General features: G+C 35.8%; 1 protein-coding gene across 5 annotated transcripts; it reads left to right on the top strand.

Annotated features, from left to right (window-relative positions):
- Positions 1 to 8,374: 8,374 nt before the first annotated feature.
- On the top strand, positions 8,375 to 17,759 carry LOC132172558 (uncharacterized). Of its 5 annotated transcripts, XM_059584077.1 has the most exons (6): positions 8,377 to 8,503; positions 8,657 to 8,806; positions 10,216 to 10,329; positions 11,178 to 11,280; positions 16,009 to 16,186; positions 17,274 to 17,759. In XM_059584077.1, the coding sequence occupies exons 3-6, from the start codon at positions 10,249 to 10,251 to the stop codon at positions 17,407 to 17,409; spliced, it is 498 nt and encodes a 165-aa protein (XP_059440060.1). In that variant the 5' UTR covers positions 8,377 to 8,503; positions 8,657 to 8,806; positions 10,216 to 10,248; the 3' UTR covers positions 17,410 to 17,759. The 5 variants fall into 5 exon arrangements, with proteins under 5 accessions (XP_059440062.1, XP_059440061.1, XP_059440060.1 ...); XM_059584079.1 differs by having other exon boundaries at positions 8,375 to 8,806; positions 10,216 to 10,293; XM_059584078.1 differs by having other exon boundaries at positions 8,376 to 8,818.
- The last annotated feature ends 3,406 nt before the right edge of the window (positions 17,760 to 21,165 follow it).

Below are 21,165 nucleotides of genomic sequence, written 5' to 3'. Positions count from 1 at the left end.
AACATATTTGGGCCTCGTTTTTACCCTACTTCCGAGATGGTTACTTTTATGGTTCGTGGGAAGAGCCAATTTATCGGGCTCAGGAAGACATTCTCCAACAATAAGCATTGGGCGGAGCAGTTCTTTTACATATCCGGAGCTTGGGAGGCGTCGGCGTCCGAGGTTCTCCCCTTGCAACATTTTGTTCCCCTAGAATGGGGAGTCTCCCGAGAAAGCTGTAAGTGTTTTCAGTTCTTCCTCTCTTTTTCTTTATCCTGCTTTACTCGTCCTTATTTCCCTTTCCTTTGCAGGGAAGGAATGCCCTGCACTGAATCTGGAGTAGCAAGGCCAGGTTGACTACATCTTGGAGTATTCTCAGCTTCCCGAGAATGCGGATTAGATGCTTTTTGGTAACATCGTTATTGATTCCCCTCTTCGTGAGTGTCTGGGGTACCAAATTCTAGAGGACAAGGTTGTCTGGGATCATCAAGGGAACCCTAAGAGACCAAATCCAACCAGTGACAAGATGGTTTCGAAGTCGCTTGCTTGGCTCCCAAGCAAGAAGAGTCGAGCGCACAAGAATGTCTCTTCTTCAGGCAAGTCGGCTATAATAGCGGTGTCTGCTGCAAGGGATTCAGATTCGACTTCTAAGCCATCGGATCCCCATATCCAGGGCTAGGTTTCATCAGCTCCAGTATTCGTGATGGACCCACCGGTGTCCAAGAGGAAGGCTGATAGAGGCAAAGCGCCCCTGGAATAGCTTTCGAATAAAGGGCGTGCGGACAAATCGAGGGATCTCCTGGATGTGTTGTCTTCTGTTCGGTTTGATTCCATACCAATAACTTTCGGTCCTCCTCGCGGCTTAGACAAGGCTTTAGAGCCTATTTCTGTAATGGAAGTTGCTCCTCTCCACATAGTACCCTTGGATGCGCGACTTTCGGAGTCAGGAGAGCCAGTGGCCACTCGGCATGAGACCCGTACTACATCTCCTTTGAGGATAGGCCTGTAGACCCCCCAGTTAAACCATCCGACCAGGCTCCCATATACCGAGGACAACCACTTAAGGGGCATTCTGGGAGGAGTTCACCGATCATTAGATCTTTCACCGATCATTAGAATTACTCTAACCAAAAATCAGGGTTGCTACACGACCACCCCCAACCTTTTCTGTGGGTGGCCGACCACCCCAAGCCACCCACTTTATTTTTCATATTTTTTATTTTGTTTTTGTTTTTGTTTTTGTTTTTTGTTTTTTTTTTTTAATGTTTTATATCCTTCTTGTTTTTATATTTTATACCCATAGTAAAAAAAATATTATATGGGTATTTTTGAAAAATGAATTCCATTGCTTAAGGATTAGCTAATCTCATACATAGGATTAGCTAAGCCACTCAAAATGAATGGCTTAGTTAATCCTATGTATGAGATTAGTAGTCCCATGGGAATAAACTATTTCCAAGAATAACGTTACCAAACAAAGGAATAGCTATACATAGGATTAAATAGTCCATTATTGCTCTTTTTTTTAGCTCCAACAGAGTAGCTTGCCATTAGCTAGAATAGCTACTTGCTACAGTGACTAGCAATTTGGAGCTATTCATTGTAGCACACTAGGTGAATAAAATATTGTTTATTTTTCTTTTGTTTATTGTTTATTTATTTCTCCTCTTTTCACTCAACATCTTTTATTTCTTCTAAACACTTCTTCACATCTGCTACGTCTCTCTCTCAAACACAAAATTTCTTCACACAGTTGGATGAAAAAATTGAATGCAAAAAAAATTTATTTCATGGAAACAAACGGATGGAAACAAATCAATTGCAGTTGGATGAAAAAATTTAATGCCAAAAAAAAAAAAAAAGTTTATTGCATAGAAACACAAGGATGGAAACAAATCAATTGCAGTTGGATGAAAAAAATTTATTTATGTTATTAATTTTAAGAATTAGTACTTGCATGTGAGATGAATGTTACTCATATGTGTTTATTTTTGTTTTTATGAATGATTTCTATATGTGTTTGTTTTTCCCTTTAATTAAGTGTTGATAGTAATATAATAAAAAAAGAATGAGAAATAATATTTTAAAGCAAGTAGATAATGAAATAGAGAATTTGTTGGAGTGTGTAGTGAAAAAATAATAACTAAAGTAAAGAATTGTAATTTTTCACTAGATAAAATACCTAATGCTATTGGAGATGCTCAAAGGTCTATTCCACAAACCAAATGGGGCCTAAGTGAGGGGTTCGAAGTTCCTCAAGTTTGATCTTCTAAATACTCAAGTCAACCCTCCCTTTTCTTTAGTAAATCACAAGATTACTACCAAAAAAAAAAATTTAAAATGCCAAGTGTTTTTAAAGAGTATATTTTATAAAAGAATTTACTTTTTCGGGGTATTACAATTTGTAGCAAACATTGGTGATGAACCTAGAATAATTGGGTTGTCCACATAGAATAAAAGATATGTTATGGTGTCAAAGGCAAAGTTAATGAACAGTATAACATTCATCTTAAAGCCAACAAATATATTTGGGATCGAAAATGTTTTTTTATTTATGTTAGTATTTGTGTTGGCTTAATTCGGTTTCAAAATACAGAGGCTATTGTCCACAGGCTCAAACACTGATATAGAATGCTCGGAATCCAATCTCCACCTTTCATAATGTGGATTCATGTGTCATGAACGTTCCTGCAAAGTTTCAGTTGAATCAGACCACAAACACTCATCGATCGAAGCTGTTGATCAATGATCGACAGAATGTCCTTTGCAAGGGATGTCCGAACATGCTGCTAGGATGTCCGAACACCAATTCCAGCTAGCATATTTTTTGCTTACAAGGCCCTGTCCGAACATGCACTAACCGTGTTCGGACACTCCATACCTATTATGACCAAAAACGTGTTTTTAGTGGGCCCAGGTCTAGGGTTTGATGTACTGATATATATATATATATATATATATATATATATATATATATATATATATACATCATTATAGAAGAGAGAGGTACGGATTTTCACCCCCAAAAAGTTCGTTAGAGGCTGTGCTAAGACAGATCATATGTGGTGAGCGTTAAATTGAATCTCTTAAAGTTTGAGTTATTCCTTCAATAAATCCATGGTTGAGAAGTCTATTGGAAGGGTCTAGTAAAGGAGAATCACATTGAAGGAGATTCTAAGCAAGGAGACGAGTTGTAGGCTTGTCAATCTTATAGAGCCAAGGTCTTGCAAAGGGTTGTAAATGTTCCTAGTGTCTGTAATCTCTAGATAATCTTTTGATAGTGATTTCCTGGGTATGGCTGCTCCGGAGAGGTTTTACTTTTAGATCGGTTTCTAAAAGGTTTCTTCTTCGTAACCAAAATATTTGTATTTGCCTCTTTATCGCTTTATAGATTTTGGTGCTTGGATTGTTTATTGCTTCATAGTATTAATTCCACATAAATTGTGATAAACAAGTTTTTGGAGTCGTTAAGCGTTTTTCAATTGGTATCAGAGCGAGTTCACTTTGTTAGGCTTAAATTTCTGAGTGAGATCCTTGACTCCTTTTTACTCTGAATACATCTCAGTCCCCTGTCATTGATACTTTTGGTTTTGATGATCTTGACGATGTGTACAAGATCTTCTCTAATGAGTATAGTCAACTGTCTTATAGATACAAAAAGATTTGAATGAATTTTAAAACTGTAGAATAGGAAAAAGAGTCTTTAGCGAATGAATTGTCTAAATCACATGCCTTGATTGATTCTTTAAATTCTGAGATGTCTGTGCTTGTTAAAAAGAAGATATCACTTGAGAATGATTTGAAAGAACTCTCACAAATATTCTCTAGTGATAATCTGAAAAGTTTTTTTTGTGTTGATAACAAGCATAGTATGATTGTTGATTGTGTTTGCTTTACTTCGCATGCTTCTAAATCTGAAAGAAAGATCTTGTTTGTTAAGCTTGTGAATGTTAAAGAAGTCAAGGCTAATACAGTCTATTTGGATAAGGGCAAAACCTCTTGTTTGAATAATTGTCTGAAGCGCAAATTGAAGACTTCTTCTAAGAAACAAACTCAAGCTAAGTTTGTTCCGACATGCCACCATTGTGGGATTATTGGTCACATCAGACCAAACTGTTTTCAATTTAAATCCTAAAGACTTTGGAAAAACTCGGCTTCTCCTAAGAAGGAAAAATGTGATATAGAGTCGGGTTTGCCTAGATCAAAGTCTAAATATATCCCTTCTCATAGAAGACAACCTTCTCAAAGGTTTGTTCCCACCTGTCATCATTGTGTCAAAGTTAGTCATATTCCACCAAATTGTTTTAAATTGAGACCCTATGTGTGTCATAAATCTGGTCCTAAGATTGTTCAAGAGTGAGTTAGGAAGGATTATACCATTCACCCATTGAGGGGGAGTGGTTGTGATCTCACCTTAATTTAGGTGAGTCAATAACATGCCTAGGATTGATTGATTTGCATATTTTTGAATATCCTAGAGTATGTTGGTTTTTTTTGATTTGCATTTTTTTTTTTTGTGTGTTTTCTTTCTTGTTTATGTATTGCATTGTTTTTGTTATTACACTTTTTGTGTGAACAATGTATACATGGTTGTTTTGAGATTCTTGTTTTAAGGCAAGTTCCTAAAGAACTTTTCAAGAAATTCATATACCATGATCTTTGAAAGGCGTATAGATGAGATGTTGCGTGCGGACCACCAAGATTTTTGTCTACTTGCTAATCAAACATTCATGAATGTGTAATGTCTTGTGAAGACCTAGAAGTAGTTATTAAACGAAATCATTATTTTGTAGTGGGACCTATAAGATGTGATGAAAGTTTAATGCTAAAGGACATTCATATATTGCCTGTTCTAATCTCAATTCAAACATGTTGTTGATTTTCTTTGCTGCCCTTCTTTGTATTTTATTTGTGTTAATAAATTTTTGAGAAAGGTATTGTTGTTGCAAAGATGTTTGAAAAGTTAAGATGGTTATATGCTTTAAATGCTCTTTAATTGCTTAATTGGAAATCCTTTTAATTTATGTACCTATGGAATACACTTACCATGCTTGAGTTGATTATTTTTATAATAAACTGTCATTGATCCATTCAAGTATGTGTTATTGTGGTATATTTCATTTATGCTATCTCTATGCACTTAAGCTTCAAGAAAGAATGTCAATCCATGACAAATTTGTTGTGTTGGACAAACCATATGCATTGGATGGATTTTCTTTGTGGGTTAAAGTTGACCAAATGCTGGTTGAACCTAGAACCTATAAATTCTAGCCCAAACCCTTATGTCTTGTATTTAATATTATGAAAGACATGTTCTCAAAGAGAAAATCTGAAGTGAAATGTGCAAAATGCCAAAATATTCCAAAAAGGAAATTTTCACTATGTCAATTTTTGTGCTTGGCTCATCCAAAATCAAAATTCCAGATGTAACTTTGAGCCTTGTGATAAGACAAAGGGAGAGAGTATTGGATGAGGGTGACTAGGCCCTAGTAAGGTTTGACTTCTAACCTAACAAGTTATAAATTTCTTTCATATGGTTTGGAAGTTTTAATGTGCCTTCTTTGTCAATAAATGTTTGTCCATTGCTTGGCTCTTGATTGTGGCTTATCACACACAACACATATAGCATGAATAGTGATGGTACATAATGGCATGCCATGGGTTGCAACAATGATTTTCTTTATTCATCTTTTGAAACTCTTGTATGCTTTAGGTATTTTTGGCACATTCAACAAGAGTTTATCCAAAATCTGCAATTTTTGATCATTTATTGGATATACTCTTCTTATGAGTACTCCTGTTTGCAATTTTTTTCTCTTGTTCTTATTGAGTCATACATTGAGGGGGAGTTTTGCTGATGTGTCTTCATGATCTTGCATTCTACGTCATTTTTTTTTGTGATCATGAGTTTTATTTATGTATTCATGTTCCATATATGCCTTCATGTATTTTGTGAAGTGTTTCAGGAAACGTGAAGACCTTTTGTCATTCTGTGACAAAAAGGAGGAGTAAATATGAGGAGATGATGATGATGGGATTGGCTCGGCATTTTAGTTTTTGTCATTGAATTGCCAAAGGGGGAGTTCGTTAGTATTTGTGTTGGCTTAATTCGGTTCCAAAATGCAGAGACTACTATCCACGAGCTCAAACATTGATATAGAATGCTTAGAATCCAATCTCCACTATTCATAATGTAGATTCATATGTCATGAACGTCGCTGCAAAGTTTCAGTTCAATCAGATCACAAACACTCATCGATTGAAGCTGTTGATCAAGGATCGACGGAATGTCCTTTGAGGGGGTGTCTGGACATGCTGCTATCCGGACACCAATTCTAGCAAGCATGTCTTTTGCTCGCAAGGCCCTATTCGGACAAGCACTAATCCTATCCGGACACTTCGTACTTATTATGCCCAAAATTGTGTTTTTAGTGGGCTCAAGTCTGGGTTTGATGTACTGATATATATATACATCATTATAGAAGAGAGAGGTACGAATTTTCACCCCAAAGAGTTCGTTAGAGGTTGTGCTAAGAGAGATCATATGTGGTGAGCGTTAAATTGAATATCTTAGAATTTGAGTTATTCCTTTGATAAATCTATGGTTGAGAAGTCTATGGAAGGGTCCGGTAAAGGAGAATCATGTTGAAAAAGATTGTGAGTAAGGAGACAAGTTGTAGGCTTGTCAATCTTACAGAGCCAAGGTCTTACAAAGGGTTGTAAGTGTTTCTAGTGTTTGTAATCTTTGGATAATCTTTTGATAGTGATTTCCTGGGTTTGGCTGCCTCGGAGAGGTTTTACTTTTTGATCGGTTTCTAAAGGGTTTCATCTTCGTAACCAAAATATTTGTGTTTGCCTCTTTATCGCTTTATAGATTTTGGTGCTTGGATTGTTTATTGCTTCATAGTATTAATTACGTATAAATTGTGATAAACAAGTTTTTGGAGTCGTTAAGTTTTTTTCAATTTTTTTTTTTGCTTTGTTTTTGTCTTTGTCTTTCGTTTTTTTTGTAAAATACAAAAATACAAAAATATTTTTCTTGAGTGCTCTGCACTGGTTCCTTGTGCTCATACTCAAGAACTTTCAAAATCTCTTGTGAAGTCGTGTCCTTTGAGAACGGACCTATACTGTATGAGCTTCTAATATTGTGCGACCATGATGAGTGTTGTATAGCTTTTCATGTGGGACCTTTTCTGTATGTTGATCATACACTTCCTAGAGTTGATCTTCCTTTTGATTTCTATGGAAAAGAGCTCAAGGTCACAATGCAGGTGATGTATGGTTCAATGCTTGGTTAAAATTGACCAATTCGCTAGTTGAACCTAGACCCAAAAATTTTCTGCATTCTTCTTAGTCAGGCACAAATAATCTATGACATGTCTCTAAAAGAACAATTTTGAACAAAAAGGTTCTATGTCATTAATGCTGAAAGAATCCCTATAGAAATAGTTAGTGACCAAATTATTGTGGAAAAATACGGTTACTAAAGGATTTGTGGTAAAATGGTGGTTGTTCTATAAAATGTTGTATTGGATGAGGGATCCTAGGCCTTAGTGTTAAAAGGTTTGCCTTTAACCATGCATCTTTTCCGTCGTTGCTTGCAAAGTGATCCTAGATATTTTCTTATGACTTGACATTGGATTTGACTCACACACACGACACATCTTTGCTAGCTAATATTCATGAGCTCATATGTGTTTCTAAATGCACGAGTGGTTCGGTTTTTGAGTATGAGCACACACATCACATGGAGTTTTTGTCATAAATAATCTGTGCACAAATTATCAGCTTTTGCATTCAGGGGGAGAAAATTTGTGGTTTGCTGGACATGCTGGTCTAGGATCCTCGTCCGGGTGCTAAATGAGCTTGTCCGGACGAGATCATGACAGAATCAGATATATGCTCACAAACAGTTTTGCCCCTTGACTTTAAAATTTTGTTGCTCTTCGCTCTTGCCCTCTATCTCGTTCTCTCTCCTGTGTGCGACTATGTGGTTTTGGTTCAAGGCTTCCCATTATAGTCTCTGCTCTACTACTTGTTTCGTGTTATCCATCAAAGATAAGCTTTTCCTTAAGTTTTTTTTGGTTTATCTTCTTGCATTGCGAAAATTAGGGTTCTTAATTCTTTGGGGTAATTACATTTTGTCCCCATGAATTAAAGGGCCTTGACACTTTCTCCTATGAACTATTAACTATGACACTTGACCTCATCAAACTACCAACTTATAACACTTTTCCCTATTACGTCACTCAAAGGGGTTAAATCTAACCGTCAACGGTAATGTCACTTGCATGTGCTATTTTTTTTTTTTTTTTTCCAGTTTTACCCTCACTTCAGATCAATGGACCACAATTCGTCACGTGTAGGGTTTAACAATTTGAAAAACAAAAAAATCATGACCACTACTCAGTCGTCAGTCGTCGTTCTTCTCAAGCGAATTCCTATTTTTTTTCTCTTCTTTGTCTCGTCCTCTTCCTTCTTCCTTCAAGCCCATTTTTTTTTCCTCTTGTCAAGCCGAATTGAGGTGTAGTGAAGCAACATCTGGGGTTTGCAAAAAAAAAAAAAAAAAATCATCTCCTCAAGCCTCAAACAGAATTCCCCTTTTGGTTTCTCTTCTCTCTCGTCCTCTTCCTTAAAACCATTTTTTTAATTTATTTTTTAATTTATTTCACCGCAGCAACCACACACCTTGACGCCTGGCTGAAGCTGAACGGCTCGTGCCCGGTTTCCAGGAACTTGCCGCTGCCAACCCCGCTGTCCACGCGGCTCTCGGAGGTCGTTTCACTCTCGCAGACTCGCAGTACGCCGCGGATCGGAGGCGGAGGAGGTGATAAGATTTGTGGGTTTTTCTTTTCTTTTTGGGTTATTTTTTTCTCCGTTTCTTCTTGGGTGGTGGGTGGTTTGGGGTTTTGCTACACGGGTGGTTTTTTTTTTAAATAAAAAATAAAAAACACAATGGAAGTTCAGGTTTAATTTTTTATCATTAAAAAGGAGCATGATAATGCTATGATTTTAAGAATGTTTTTGATAATCCAAGGAGAATGAAAGTACCTCCCAAAGGAATAATTATTTGTCAAAAATGGACGACATCCTGGCTAGTTTTCGATGAACAATGATTTTTCTTTTTTGGATGACTAGATGAATGGCTTTTCTGCTTGCCAACTTTCTGGTATTCTTAGTTGTAATCTTGGTAATATCAGCTCTTGTCGTGAAATATGAAGACCTTGTTGTTTATTGATGGTTTCGGTTGTGATTGCTGAACAAAGATAAGGGCTTGGACTTGAACAAAGATGTCCATATTCAAAATTGGCACAGTTCATGAAGTTTTGTTGTATTACAGCTGCATAAGCTGTGTTAATTCAGCAGTTTTGAGTTTTATTTGCAGTTTCCCTTCTTTATTGTTAAAGTTTTAATTAAACATTAATGGATGCTGATGATGTTATAAGAGATTGATTAAACAAAAAAAAAGATGTTATAAGAGATGGGTTAAGGTGAGCTTTTCGTTTTCCTTTCGAGCTCGAGCCTAACTCAAAAATAAACGAGCCGAGCTTGGACAGCCTAAGCTTGCCCAAGCTCGGCTCGTTTACACCCCTACACACACGGCACATCAAAATTGCCCAAGAGAGGACTGCTCTATACCAGATGGTAAGAACCGTAGTTCTTATCAACTAAAATCAGAGAAAAACCAAAGAAAAACAGAGAAAGATATGACCTCTTCGAGGGGGTCTAACTTCCACAATTTGCTTATAGCAATTGATTGAAATTGTTATTGGATGATTAGCCTAAAGGCATTTACATTGCTTTTTATAGAGTAGAAATTAAACCTAATCTTAGTAGGGATACGAATTAATAACCCTAATCCTTGTAGGAGGAGAAATCCTAACATAGTAAGGAAGAGAATAATTCGTTAATAATATAAAATAGGGGGTTCTTAACAGATATGGAGTCTGTTATATGTTCTGTTCTAGGGTTTAGGGTTTATGAGATTGTTATGAATTCGTTTAAGCTCTTTATGGATTCTGTTGTAACACTTTGTTTTTGAAGCTGATTCTTTATGTAATATATGCGATAAAGGTTCTGAATATTCGCAGACTGTGTTCTTTCTTGTATTTTCTCCCGGACTTGTTTCGTATATTGTTATGTTGTTTCAGTTTGGTGGATTATGGTGGGGGGCTTCACTCATTTTTTCATGCAAGTGGTGGATTTATATGAGTTTTTTGGTGTAAAATTTGGCAGAGTTTTGATAGTCAGAAGAGTTTGATTACTGGAATGGAGGAGGTAGAAAAAGTTCTGGGGAGAAATAGCCTTGAAGATGTGAGTTGGCTTTGTTCCCTTTCAGATTCAGAGCTTGTAAGTATTTGGTCAAAGTTGCCAACCCAATTGTTCCTCTTTTGTATAAGATTGATAGTTTGTGTATCAGCGTCTTTATATTATTACCTTCTCTCATATTCATTGAAAGTGTTATTAGTGCTTGTAAGGTGTGTGCTCCAAATTCAAATTCATTGAAATGCAATGCTTAGCATTCATAAAGGTTCTCAGATTTGATTAGTTAACAGAAAACATGAAAAAAAGGTACGCTTAAGTTAAGCATTCCGACGAGTTCTTACTTCATGCAGGGTTTAAACTACATATTTTGAATAGCTTGTGATGGAGAAAATTTTGATTTTTAGTGAGAATCATGATAATTATAATTGGTGATGCAAATGTACTTGGTAATTTAAGATAAAAAATTACTGAAGATTTTACTCTCTTTTATATTCTGTAGCATATATGTTAATGTGTATACACAGTAGCATATTTGTAAATGTAGATTGATTGCAGATTAATAGTCAACATGAATGCCGATCCACAATTTCTATTACGTGGAACTCCTTAAACTTTAATCGACGACCTCTGTTTATGTGCCGGGCCTTTGCTTGGAATGTATTATGGTTGTACTATGAACTTCAAACTTGCTAGAGATTTCATGAATCCAGTTGATTTGAAGTACTAATATATGCTTCCTCTTTTCAACAAACTTTCAGCATTAAAAACTGTTCCATTGCAATTATAACTTGGTACAGCTCACTTTCTTAGGACTCTACTTCTACATGCCATATGATGTACAAGAAGTAAAATCCTTTTTGCCATTGGCATTGCTTTATGATTCTATATGCTCTTGCTTTTAACAATGACAATTGAAGTATTTAATTTGACAGGATATGCTGATAAGTTTAAAGCTGCTGCTCCTCCAACATGCAAAAGCAAGTGGCCATGGCAATCTAGCTGAAAATTTTGATCTGAAGATGCTTCGAGCTCTTGGTATTTTCTCAGTTGATCTTATGCTTCTATTTATTCTTAATTGTCATGTATTACCATAGTCAGGAATGAATTTGTTATGATTAGTCTATTTTTACTTTGTTATGGTGAATAGTTTGAGTTGATTTCTGCAATATTTTGTGAAATATTGCTATATAAATTGTAGATACTATGCTATGGTGGCAATACTCAGTTTTAAAGTGTTAGGTGTTGAAAATTTGTCTCTTAGTTTTGGCTGTCAACCATATTGCATGGTACAGTGGATAATCCTACTTGCCCTTCTAATCTCCCTCGCTTTTATTTTCCTTTTTTGCTTCTAGCTTGAGTTTTCAAATTTAGAGTCTATCAACAATCCTACTTTTGTTTGGTATTTTTCAATTCCAAATTTCCTGTATACATATTTGACTGAGTTGAGTTAGAGTAAAAGAGCTTTTAATTCATATCTTTTTTTATTGAATTTTGCGAAATTGAATTTCTTCCCTCATAACAGTTTGAAGAGATGGTTGAGTTGTGGGAAATTTTTAATTTGGAGATGTTCCAAAATTGTGTTTATTTGGTATTGTTTATATGTCTTTGCAAGCAAGTTGTCGAAGAAAGAGCACCAAACTATTTATGTTTATCTTGAAATTACAGAAGAGAAAATTGCCAAACGCTCAGCTAACTCGATTGAAAGTTAGCATGATATTGATTAGTTTCTCAGTCCTAGGTGATGATCGGATATGGGATTGAAAATAGCCAAAGGCCATGGGGTTTGGGCCAGTGATGGTTGTCAGAATTTTGAGCAATATCGACATGACTCACCCCACCCCTGTTTTATACTCTTCATATTTCTCTCTTCTCATTTTCCCACCACGTACTCACTTTAGCCCTCAGCCTAACCCACACTCAGACACATTCCCTCTCCGTTGCACCTTTTGTGCTCCTCCAAACAGGCTAGTGCCACTGTTCCAGATCGGTCATCTCTCTCTTCCGCACCTCACCCAACCATTGTATTAGCCACCTCTCACGAGCTACCATTGCCCATCCACCAGATTGGCGACCCGGTGCTCAGTCTCAACCACTCAACTGATTGCTAACCTTTGCATGCCTACAACCTTGGCAACCCACAAGATCAGTGCTAATAAGTTGAGGCCATGAAAGGCTCAGATGGGCTGGGCCAAAACTAAACCTAGCCCAAACTGTAACACCTTGGCCTGTTAAGGCTCGGTTTGTTAAGTTAGCTTCATAGAGGTGCAAAGGTACAAAAGGCAATCAGCAAACTAAAGTAAACTAATTAAATACATGATAATAAAAATCATTCATTGATCTGGAAACTTTTGTGGAAACGTACGGTCAAAACTTTTTGACATAAATAATAGAATTTAAAATCATTCTTTTTTACCCAAGGCGCTCATTTAATATAATAAAAGGAACATGACATACATTACTAATTATTTCCTCGATTCTTATCCCGGCCTCCTAGGTTGTATTGCCCTTAACTAAAACGAAACCACGAAAACGGTGAGCGGGGAAGGCTCAGTAAGTTACATTCTCAACGAAATAAAAACAGTTGGGTTAAAATTCCTTTGCTTAAAAAATAAAAGATCTTTGAAATCACAATTTCCTTGAGGAAGTAGCTTCTATAATTTTCTTATTTAAAACTGAACTTATTTTATGCATAGTGTTACGTTCCGTATGCTAGGGTTGCACGATCCAACCTTTGGGATCATGGCAACAATCTGTGGCCACGGATATGCCCACTGGGCAAGTTGATGAACTTTTGGGTGCCCTTAGCTTGGCAATGGTGATGGACCACACCTTCTATAACGTCCTTCGGTGGATTGCACTTCCATCTTGCCTCTGATACCGTGCCATCTTCTCGGATCTCGTAGCTAAATATATGTCTCTCATCTAGGGGGCTGGTTAGATAATTCGGTTACGAAAATGAGATTTTCGCATTTCACACCGCCATGGTTGGTAAAGTCGGAATTTTCACTGACTTATTCTGCCAACTTTATTTTCTGTTACCAACATGGTGAAGGTGACAGTCGGTAATGTCGGTTCGGTAATGTCGGTAAGCAAAGAAATGAAAAAGTTGGTCGGTAAAGTCGGTTCGGTTAGAAAATGTTATTCTGCCTACCGAACTGAGTATGTCGGAAATAGAAAAAGTCTACCGCCTCCTGGCCATCGGTTAAGCGGTGTCTTTAGGCATCGGTCGGTACTCGGCCGGCAAGCGGTAGGCGGTTATTTTGCATAGCCCTACTCTCATCTATACACATATCTTACCATTGAAAATTTTTCTCCTCTCTTATAAGTCCTAGGGCAATGTGAAGAAGGGTTTTCTCTTCTTTCAAACATCTTAAATGGAAAATTTCCTTATTTGGAAACTTTCTAAAAATTGTAAGTTTGTCCCAAATCATTTTTTAAGTTTAAAAATCTTTTATGTAATACTATGTTTCATGTAAATCATAAGAAGAATATCGCATATACAAATTATATATGAAGCATTCATGATATTTGAATAAACATGTAATGTAAAACACTTTTAGAAAAGGTAAGGAATTCAACTTACCTCTTAGTTGTGCTGCTAGGACCTGAACAACAAACTTAAGATAAATTTATAACTTTCTAATTCTACTCTAGTTAGAATTGATCAAATGGCCTTTTTGGACTTATCCCCTTCCTTGAAGTTTTGTCTTATTTTATTAAAAGACTTGGGATTTTTTTTTTTTTTTTGGGAAATAAGGTTTTTGTTTTTATTAAAAAAAAAAAAAAGTTTGACAAAATATAAATGGTCGATCGACCAAAAGGTGTTTGATTGACCGAACCAATTTAACTCGCATTGAAACTTGAATGGACTCACATTTAATGCCAGTCAGGATGTCTCAGTCGACCAAGAAGCATGCTTGAAAGTGTCACTCAACTTATGGCTGAAATGGAGTTGCTTGATCGAGTGAGTTACAGTCAAACCGACATTGCAGCCTGTTTAAAGGTTGAAATCGTGAGAAAATGTATAGAATTTCTATCTCCTTCATTCTGAACGTTGAGGGAAACATTGATGATACCTGAATCATTCTCTCATATTGCCACGTCTCTAGCTTCAACGTGAATTACATGGACCGGTTACTAAAGCGTTGCATCCTCGAATGTTGTCCTTCTGTACTTGAGGTGGTACAACTACAACTGTTTTTGCGAGGACTTCCTTGCTGAACAAAGGGTCTGGCGTGCTATGCCCCTGAGTACCCAGGACTGCAGACACCCCTGCGTTGAAGTTACCCCATATGTCAACCCCGCCCTGCCTAACAGCTTCGCATGGGTCCAACTGTCAACAGCTTTCACTCGCATGTTACCCATTGATGGTAGAGGAGTGCCACCCAAAATGTCCAACAACAAGCCACCAGTGGGCCAGCATGGAAAGGGAGATTTGCTCCCTTCGCCGGAAGGCATTTGGTGGCATAGCTTCTCTAGCCACACAGCAGAACATACAAATATACCTACATAGATACACATTCACACACAAACAAACAAAAGGCACAGTTCGTGTATAATTTTCCTAATGGTTTCTTGGGTTTCTCTTTGTAGTGGTGGATTTATTCCCCTCTTGTTTGATTCAAGGATTTTTGACTTGAACTCTATATCTTATTCCCTCCATCCCACAAATAGATGATGTATTTTCCTTTCTGAGTTGTACTAAAGTGGGTCAAAATTCCAAAAGTTGTAAGAATTCATCTATTTTACTTCCCATACCACCTTGAATAGGTTCTTTGAAATTTGAACTTACATTTCTTAGCCCATCTTAGGGCACTTGGGAAGAGTCTTGTTTCATTAGATTGCATTCTGATTTGTAAAATTTTATCCACGCAGGGAGTATATTATTATAAAGTAACAAGAAAACAATGTTGAAGAAAAGCAAGCTGAGCTCTAACAGGAAAAAGCCTTCCTAGTTTAAAATGCGACTTAAAATTCTATGCAGTTCTAGTTCAACGCATATAAGACTTAACTAAAGCAACTAAAAATTTTAAATAACTATCATAGACAATTCTCCTCAGACATCTCAATTGCCTGACACAATGGACATAGTTCTAGGGTTACAGAAAGATGCCTTCCCTAATTTGATTGTGGCTATGATGTTGAATGGTCATGTTTATGATTGAAATTTGTGATTTCAGTGCATAAGGAATAATCTAATTATCTATCTTTCTCAAGATTCTGCTCATAATCAGGATTTGTGGGTGAAGAGCCAAAGCCTTTGTAACATTTGTCTTATAAGATTATTATTTTTTTTAAATTTATTTTAAGTAATGCAATCTCATTAGAAAAGTGCAAAGCGGTACAACCCTAATACACAAGAAGTATGCAAGAGAAGCCCCCTATATCTATGTGTCAGAAGAACGCCGTGGAGTTTATTTTGCAAAGATCATGGAGTTACTATTTCTTTGAACTTTTTTGAGCTGACTCAAATGTCATTCTTTGGGCAAGAAGATGCAAAGTGAATGAATTGAAAGCTGCAAATAATAAATTAGACCTGGGAATGCTTTGAATCTATGTGGCTTTAGTTTGATCTTTAATTCATTAGGAATGTTTGATGTTTTAAATGTTTATAATTGATTTATTACTTCAGGTCTTGTAACTGAAAGAGAATTTTTTGTTGCTCAAACTTCTGGTCAATTTCTGGACGTCTGAATTTGATTCTCAATATCTATTGTGGTTTATAATTTGTATGACTAATAGCTTCGCTGACTGCTTGTGCAGGGTTCATTTTAATGGAATGTCTCAAAGAAAAGGTCAAGAATTTATCACTTGCTCCTGACGGGAGTGCTGCATTTATGGATTGTTGCAATTTATTGAAATGTAATGTTGAGAAAATTATGAGCATCGAGGAGTTAAAGGCATGTATTGACCCTAACTCCGTAAAGAGTCTGGCAAAAAGGTGAGTCGAAGTTCAATGGCTTGATTATTACTTTATTTTGGGTCATCACATGATGTTTCTGAGGTACACTATAATTTTTCTGACTAATTACTCTCATAAGGATGCCTTGGCATTTTAGCTTCTAAGATGTTTCTTCTACTTTTAGAGTCATAGATGATATGGTTGTACGAAACGACTTGATATATTTGTTTTCTTTTTTCAAATAATAATACATTTTTTATGTCAATTGATGTACCTTTACTACCTTGGCTGACAAATTGAATCACAGTTACTTGTGCTGTAAATTGAGCATATTCTTTCTCGTGCAGACCAACTGAGATTTAGTTGAAAGGAGTGAGAATAGAGGAATATGTAAAAGTAGTACAGAAAGATATGATAAACAGTGAGATGAAGGAAATTATGGCCTTAGGAATGTATGGATACATGTATATGAAGCCAACCTTAATTAATTGGGATTAAGAGTTTAATTGAGTTGACTTGGCCCAAACTGCTTCGGTTTTGGGAGCAGTCGTGCAATAAATGATATCTTCATGTATATAAAAAACATAATGGAGAAGACACTGAAATCAGCGGTTTGCACTGAATTTGGTTTTGTTGGTTGATTTTCCTTGAAAAGATGTTATCACTTGGTGACTCGGTCTCTAAGGCTGGATTTGTTTGGGGATCTATATTATTTAAACCAATGGTGGAAATGCTGATTCCAGGACTCTTCATTTTCATTTGATTAGTGATTTGAATAGTGTATTTCAGCAGGCATCAAGATTCAATTAGTCAAAATAGAGGCTAGTTTTACCACTGCCCAACCCAGCTTTGACAACCCCTCTCTCTCTTTCCCCCCACTACAAAGGTATTAAACCTTAATCCATGTTGCACACATATTGGTTTTAGACACATGCAAGATTTACCAATGCAAAACAACATAAATTTGCTGACAGATCATCAATTTCTTGTTATGTACTGGTTCTTGGGTGTTGTATAGTTTGTTTGGTTATTGGTTTTGTTTTTGTTTTTGTTTTATTGTTTCCTTTCTTTTGCATATAAATGTTGCTATTTGGTACTTATTGTATTTAATTGTTTGTGTTTGAAGACAGCGCAAAGGTGTGGCCCCTAATAAGAGGAATTTCTTACCAAAAAAAAGAAAGGTCAGAGGAATTAGTCAACTCCAGAGTATCACGAAAGCTGATCAAGTAAAGAAGAAAGGCTCAGCTCGGGGTGTACACTGAGGAGATGAATTACCAATTCTCAACACAACCAAGAGGCATTTTGAAGAAAAGATTAAGCTTCCCTTAAACCTATTAAACTGTGCAAAGTCACAAAACATTGGTTTGATCAAACTGATTAGCAAATCTTACACAAGTCCATTCTTTGAGTGAAGATGGATCCATTACTTTTTGTTCGTCGTGGAAATTATGGGAAAAAATCTTAGGTGAAATTAGAATGATCTTCTTAAATGTTGCATTCATATTTTTTTGGAGGTTGTATAACAGATTTTCCTATATCATTAGAAAGATGCATGTCTAACATGGATATGAGAAAGTGTTTGATAAAAATTATTCAACCCCATGATTTTTTATTTTTTCAGTGTCTGATTTCATAGTTGTAAGCCTCTTGAGGCTAAATTCAGTCATCAAAAACATACATTGTAAGCTTATAGAAATATTAGAGTGTATTAGTGAAACCATCATTTCCAAAATTGAAATCAGGAGGCAGATCACCATCACCAGAAACTTCAGTACGACAGAAATGCTAATTATTAGCTGTTATGCTATTCCAAGTTTTGGCAAACCAATATAATTTTTTGTTGAAGAACACTGGATCCCAAGAATCACCAGGATTTTACCAAATTTGATCACTAGTAATTTGCTGTCCAAATTGTTTGGGATAACACATTATGAGAGAGTATATGAAATGTATTTGCTTAAATAAATTTTGAACTGTTCAACCACTTATTTGGACAGATAGATCTTATGCACATTAAGTTTTAACTTGTATTAGACAACTAGTGGGATTGTTCTGCCCAAAAACAGTTGTATACTCTGTTTTTGGTTTCTATGATATGGATTTAGATTGACCCATTGGAAGATAAAAATTCAGCAAATATCTCATCTCCTAAATTGAATTGTAAACAGAGTAGTGAAGCTCTGTTAGCTTCTTTCTTTTTGTACATGTTAGGGCATAAAACTGTATCTCTATGTTCATATTTTGGTGCTGCTTTTAATGGGGTTGATGAAGTGAATGAAAGAGCATGATGGGAGAAGATGGATTGCAATGAAAGAGGGCAAGAATAAAAAGTGTTTTGAGGATGTGTTAAGTCATTTCTGCAATCTTGTGTGACACACGAACATGATTTTGTTTGTTGGCCATGCTTTGTTTGTTTGTTCCAAGGACCGCATGGCAATAAAGTTAATTCTGGGCCCTCATGTTCAACAAATAGCTTTTTGTAAGAGATGTCACTTCATCCATCTAATAGGGTATTACAAAAAATAAATAAATAAATAAACCTCTCGTGCTCTTGAGCACTTGAGATGTCCCATTTTGTTATAAAACCCATTTGCTTCCCACTCCAATAAATAATTACACCTTTCAAAGAAACTCCCTATTTCTATTAGGGTGAATGTTGTTTTGGAGAGAGAGAGAGAGAGAGAGACACTCTTATGGGATTTCTTTTGAAAGAAGAAGTCCACTAAGCAATAGAAATCCCTCCAAAGTCAAATTCATCATGCCATTATGAACATAGTAACCATGCTTTGTAACCTCCCAAGAAAGAGCACAATATTAAAGTGTGTAGTTCAAAAAGATTTAAGGAAGAATAATGATTAAATTTATCTCAAAAACTTAAGCTTATAATAAATAATTAATTTATATTTTAACACAACATGTCGTCCTCACTATGCAAATACTCTTCTTTTGCTCTTAAACTTGCACTTACGGCGCATTAGTTGCCGGCTGCTGCCGTCTACAAGCTATGAGTAGTCAAGATAATACCATCTTGACTCATGACAATGCCATTGGGACAGTTTCATTGGCTTTCTTAATCATTTAAGGAAAAAAAAAAAAAGTTGAAGTGTTGGTCGACAATGTGTGAAAAGTTGGGTGTACAAGACATGCAGAATCTTATCGTATCATAAACTTGACAAAAAGATTATAACATGCTGTCGGTTAAATAATACACATATAATCGTAGCACTTTTAATTAGTGGATAGATTTTGCTTAAACATCAAGGCACTCACTCACTCCCAATGATGTTTTTTTTTTTTTTTTTTATTCAAAAAACATTATGTCCTCCATGAGATCACAAAACATGGGATGTCCCAGCCGACCAATCATAATCTTCGCTTTTGTAAAATTCCTTAGATGGTGTTAGTACGACTAATAAGTTTGAAGGTCAGGGTCATAATTGGCCAAACAAAAGTTAAGAAAAGTCAGTGTCATATATAATCTTTGATTATCATATTCTTCATGTCAAGGTCCAGGCAAGATCCTATAACTGTAATCAAGAGAAAATCTTGATGACATTACTTCACTAATTATTTTTTTTTAAGCAATGGAGAAAATTAGATGACATCACTTTTGTTCTTTAACCTTGATTAAAGAAAAAGATAGTAGGAGGAAGGCAGCAATTTAATACCCTATCTTTACTAAAACTAAAGTAAATCACAAATGTAAAGCTGAAAAACTAAGAATCTTACTACTCTTTCATCGAACTACTTGTTTTCTATCCAGCTTGTATTATCTTTGTATTCATATGGATACTTGTTATTTAAAAGTTCTTTGTAGCATGATTATTTTTATGTATTAAATGTGTATGCTTACAACTTATATGAAATGCATTTTAGAATAATGGGGAAAACTTCACTAAAGACCCCTGAACTTTCACCTAATTTGATAAACCCCCCTAAACTTCAAAATCTCTCAATTTAGTTCCCTGAACTTTCAATTGCTCTCAATTTGGACACCTCCGTTAGATTTTAAACGTTACATGACGTTTATACTCCTGACTTTTGTATAAAATTTCAACTTTCAAAACGTTTTTTTATTTAAAACAAAAAAAACAAAAATCAGGGATATTTTGGTCTTTTTTTTGTATTTTTAATGGCTAAAATTGACAAGGAGTCCAAATTGAGAGCAATTGAAAGTTCAGGAGACTAAATTGAGAGATTTTGAAGTTTAGGGGGGTATTTCAAAACATGTGAAAATTCGGGAGTCTTTAATGAAGTTTACCCAATAATGTAAGCTCTGTTTTTGTAAAAATGAGTGGTGATTAACAAAATGATAAATATATAAGTTTTGTAAATGTATGCATGTAAAAGAACTATGGACAATTGCATTGTATGATATGTTATATCGTAGTGTGCAAGATAAAGGCCACAAGCTTACTATTATATGGGCTGACTTGATGGTCAAAAATATTTATTTTTAATGCTTGTCCTTGGATCTAATAGCTTTATAGGTGACCGGCACACCATTAATGGATGGGGCCCGAACTATGGCTTCGTTAGTGGAGTGGATCATCTGAGGTTTAAATTCAGTCAAACCACTAACAAAGACAGTATGCAGCAGTATTCGAGGTACCGATACTCTACTACAGGTCCCTCAAGAGTCAGGACACTTCCAACCCTACTACAAAGGGGTTAAGGGTTTTGATAGATCATATGAAGTTGAACTATAACATTTTTCTCTTAATTATCATATATTATGTCTATATTGCAACAATATGTCATATTATTGTGAAACTAAAAAATCTTACCTTATTAATGCTTGTGGTTGTAAACTTTTACCAAACAACTGAGTTCACTGCATAAATAACGCTTATTTCATGTGCATAGTACTACTCACTAAGTTGTAAACTTAGACTTGTATCTTTTCATCTGTAAAACACTTGTTGTTTAGATAATGAGCTAGATGGTGAACCCCATGAGACGATATGTCCTTATGGTGGATATAGACATGATTATCTTTGAGGAGCTAGACTTTTGAG

The sequence above is a fragment of the Corylus avellana genome, chromosome ca2 (genome assembly GCF_901000735.1).
Source record: "Corylus avellana chromosome ca2, CavTom2PMs-1.0".
Classification (NCBI taxonomy): Eukaryota; Viridiplantae; Streptophyta; class Magnoliopsida; order Fagales; family Betulaceae; genus Corylus; species Corylus avellana.
Note: the sequence above shows the minus strand (reverse complement) of the source record. Positions and strands in the feature narration are given on the sequence as shown.

Bases quoted from the DNA above. Each gene is read 5' to 3' on its own strand.
- LOC132172558 (XM_059584078.1), top strand. From the start codon at position 10,249: ATGGAGGAGGTAGAAAAAGTTCTGGGGAGAAATAGCCTTGAAGATGTG. The intron at 10,330-11,177 runs GTAAGTATTTGG...TTAATTTGACAG, and splicing joins CCCTTTCAGATTCAGAGCTT to GATATGCTGATAAGTTTAAA. The intron at 11,281-16,008 runs GTATTTTCTCAG...CTGCTTGTGCAG, and splicing joins GAAGATGCTTCGAGCTCTTG to GGTTCATTTTAATGGAATGT.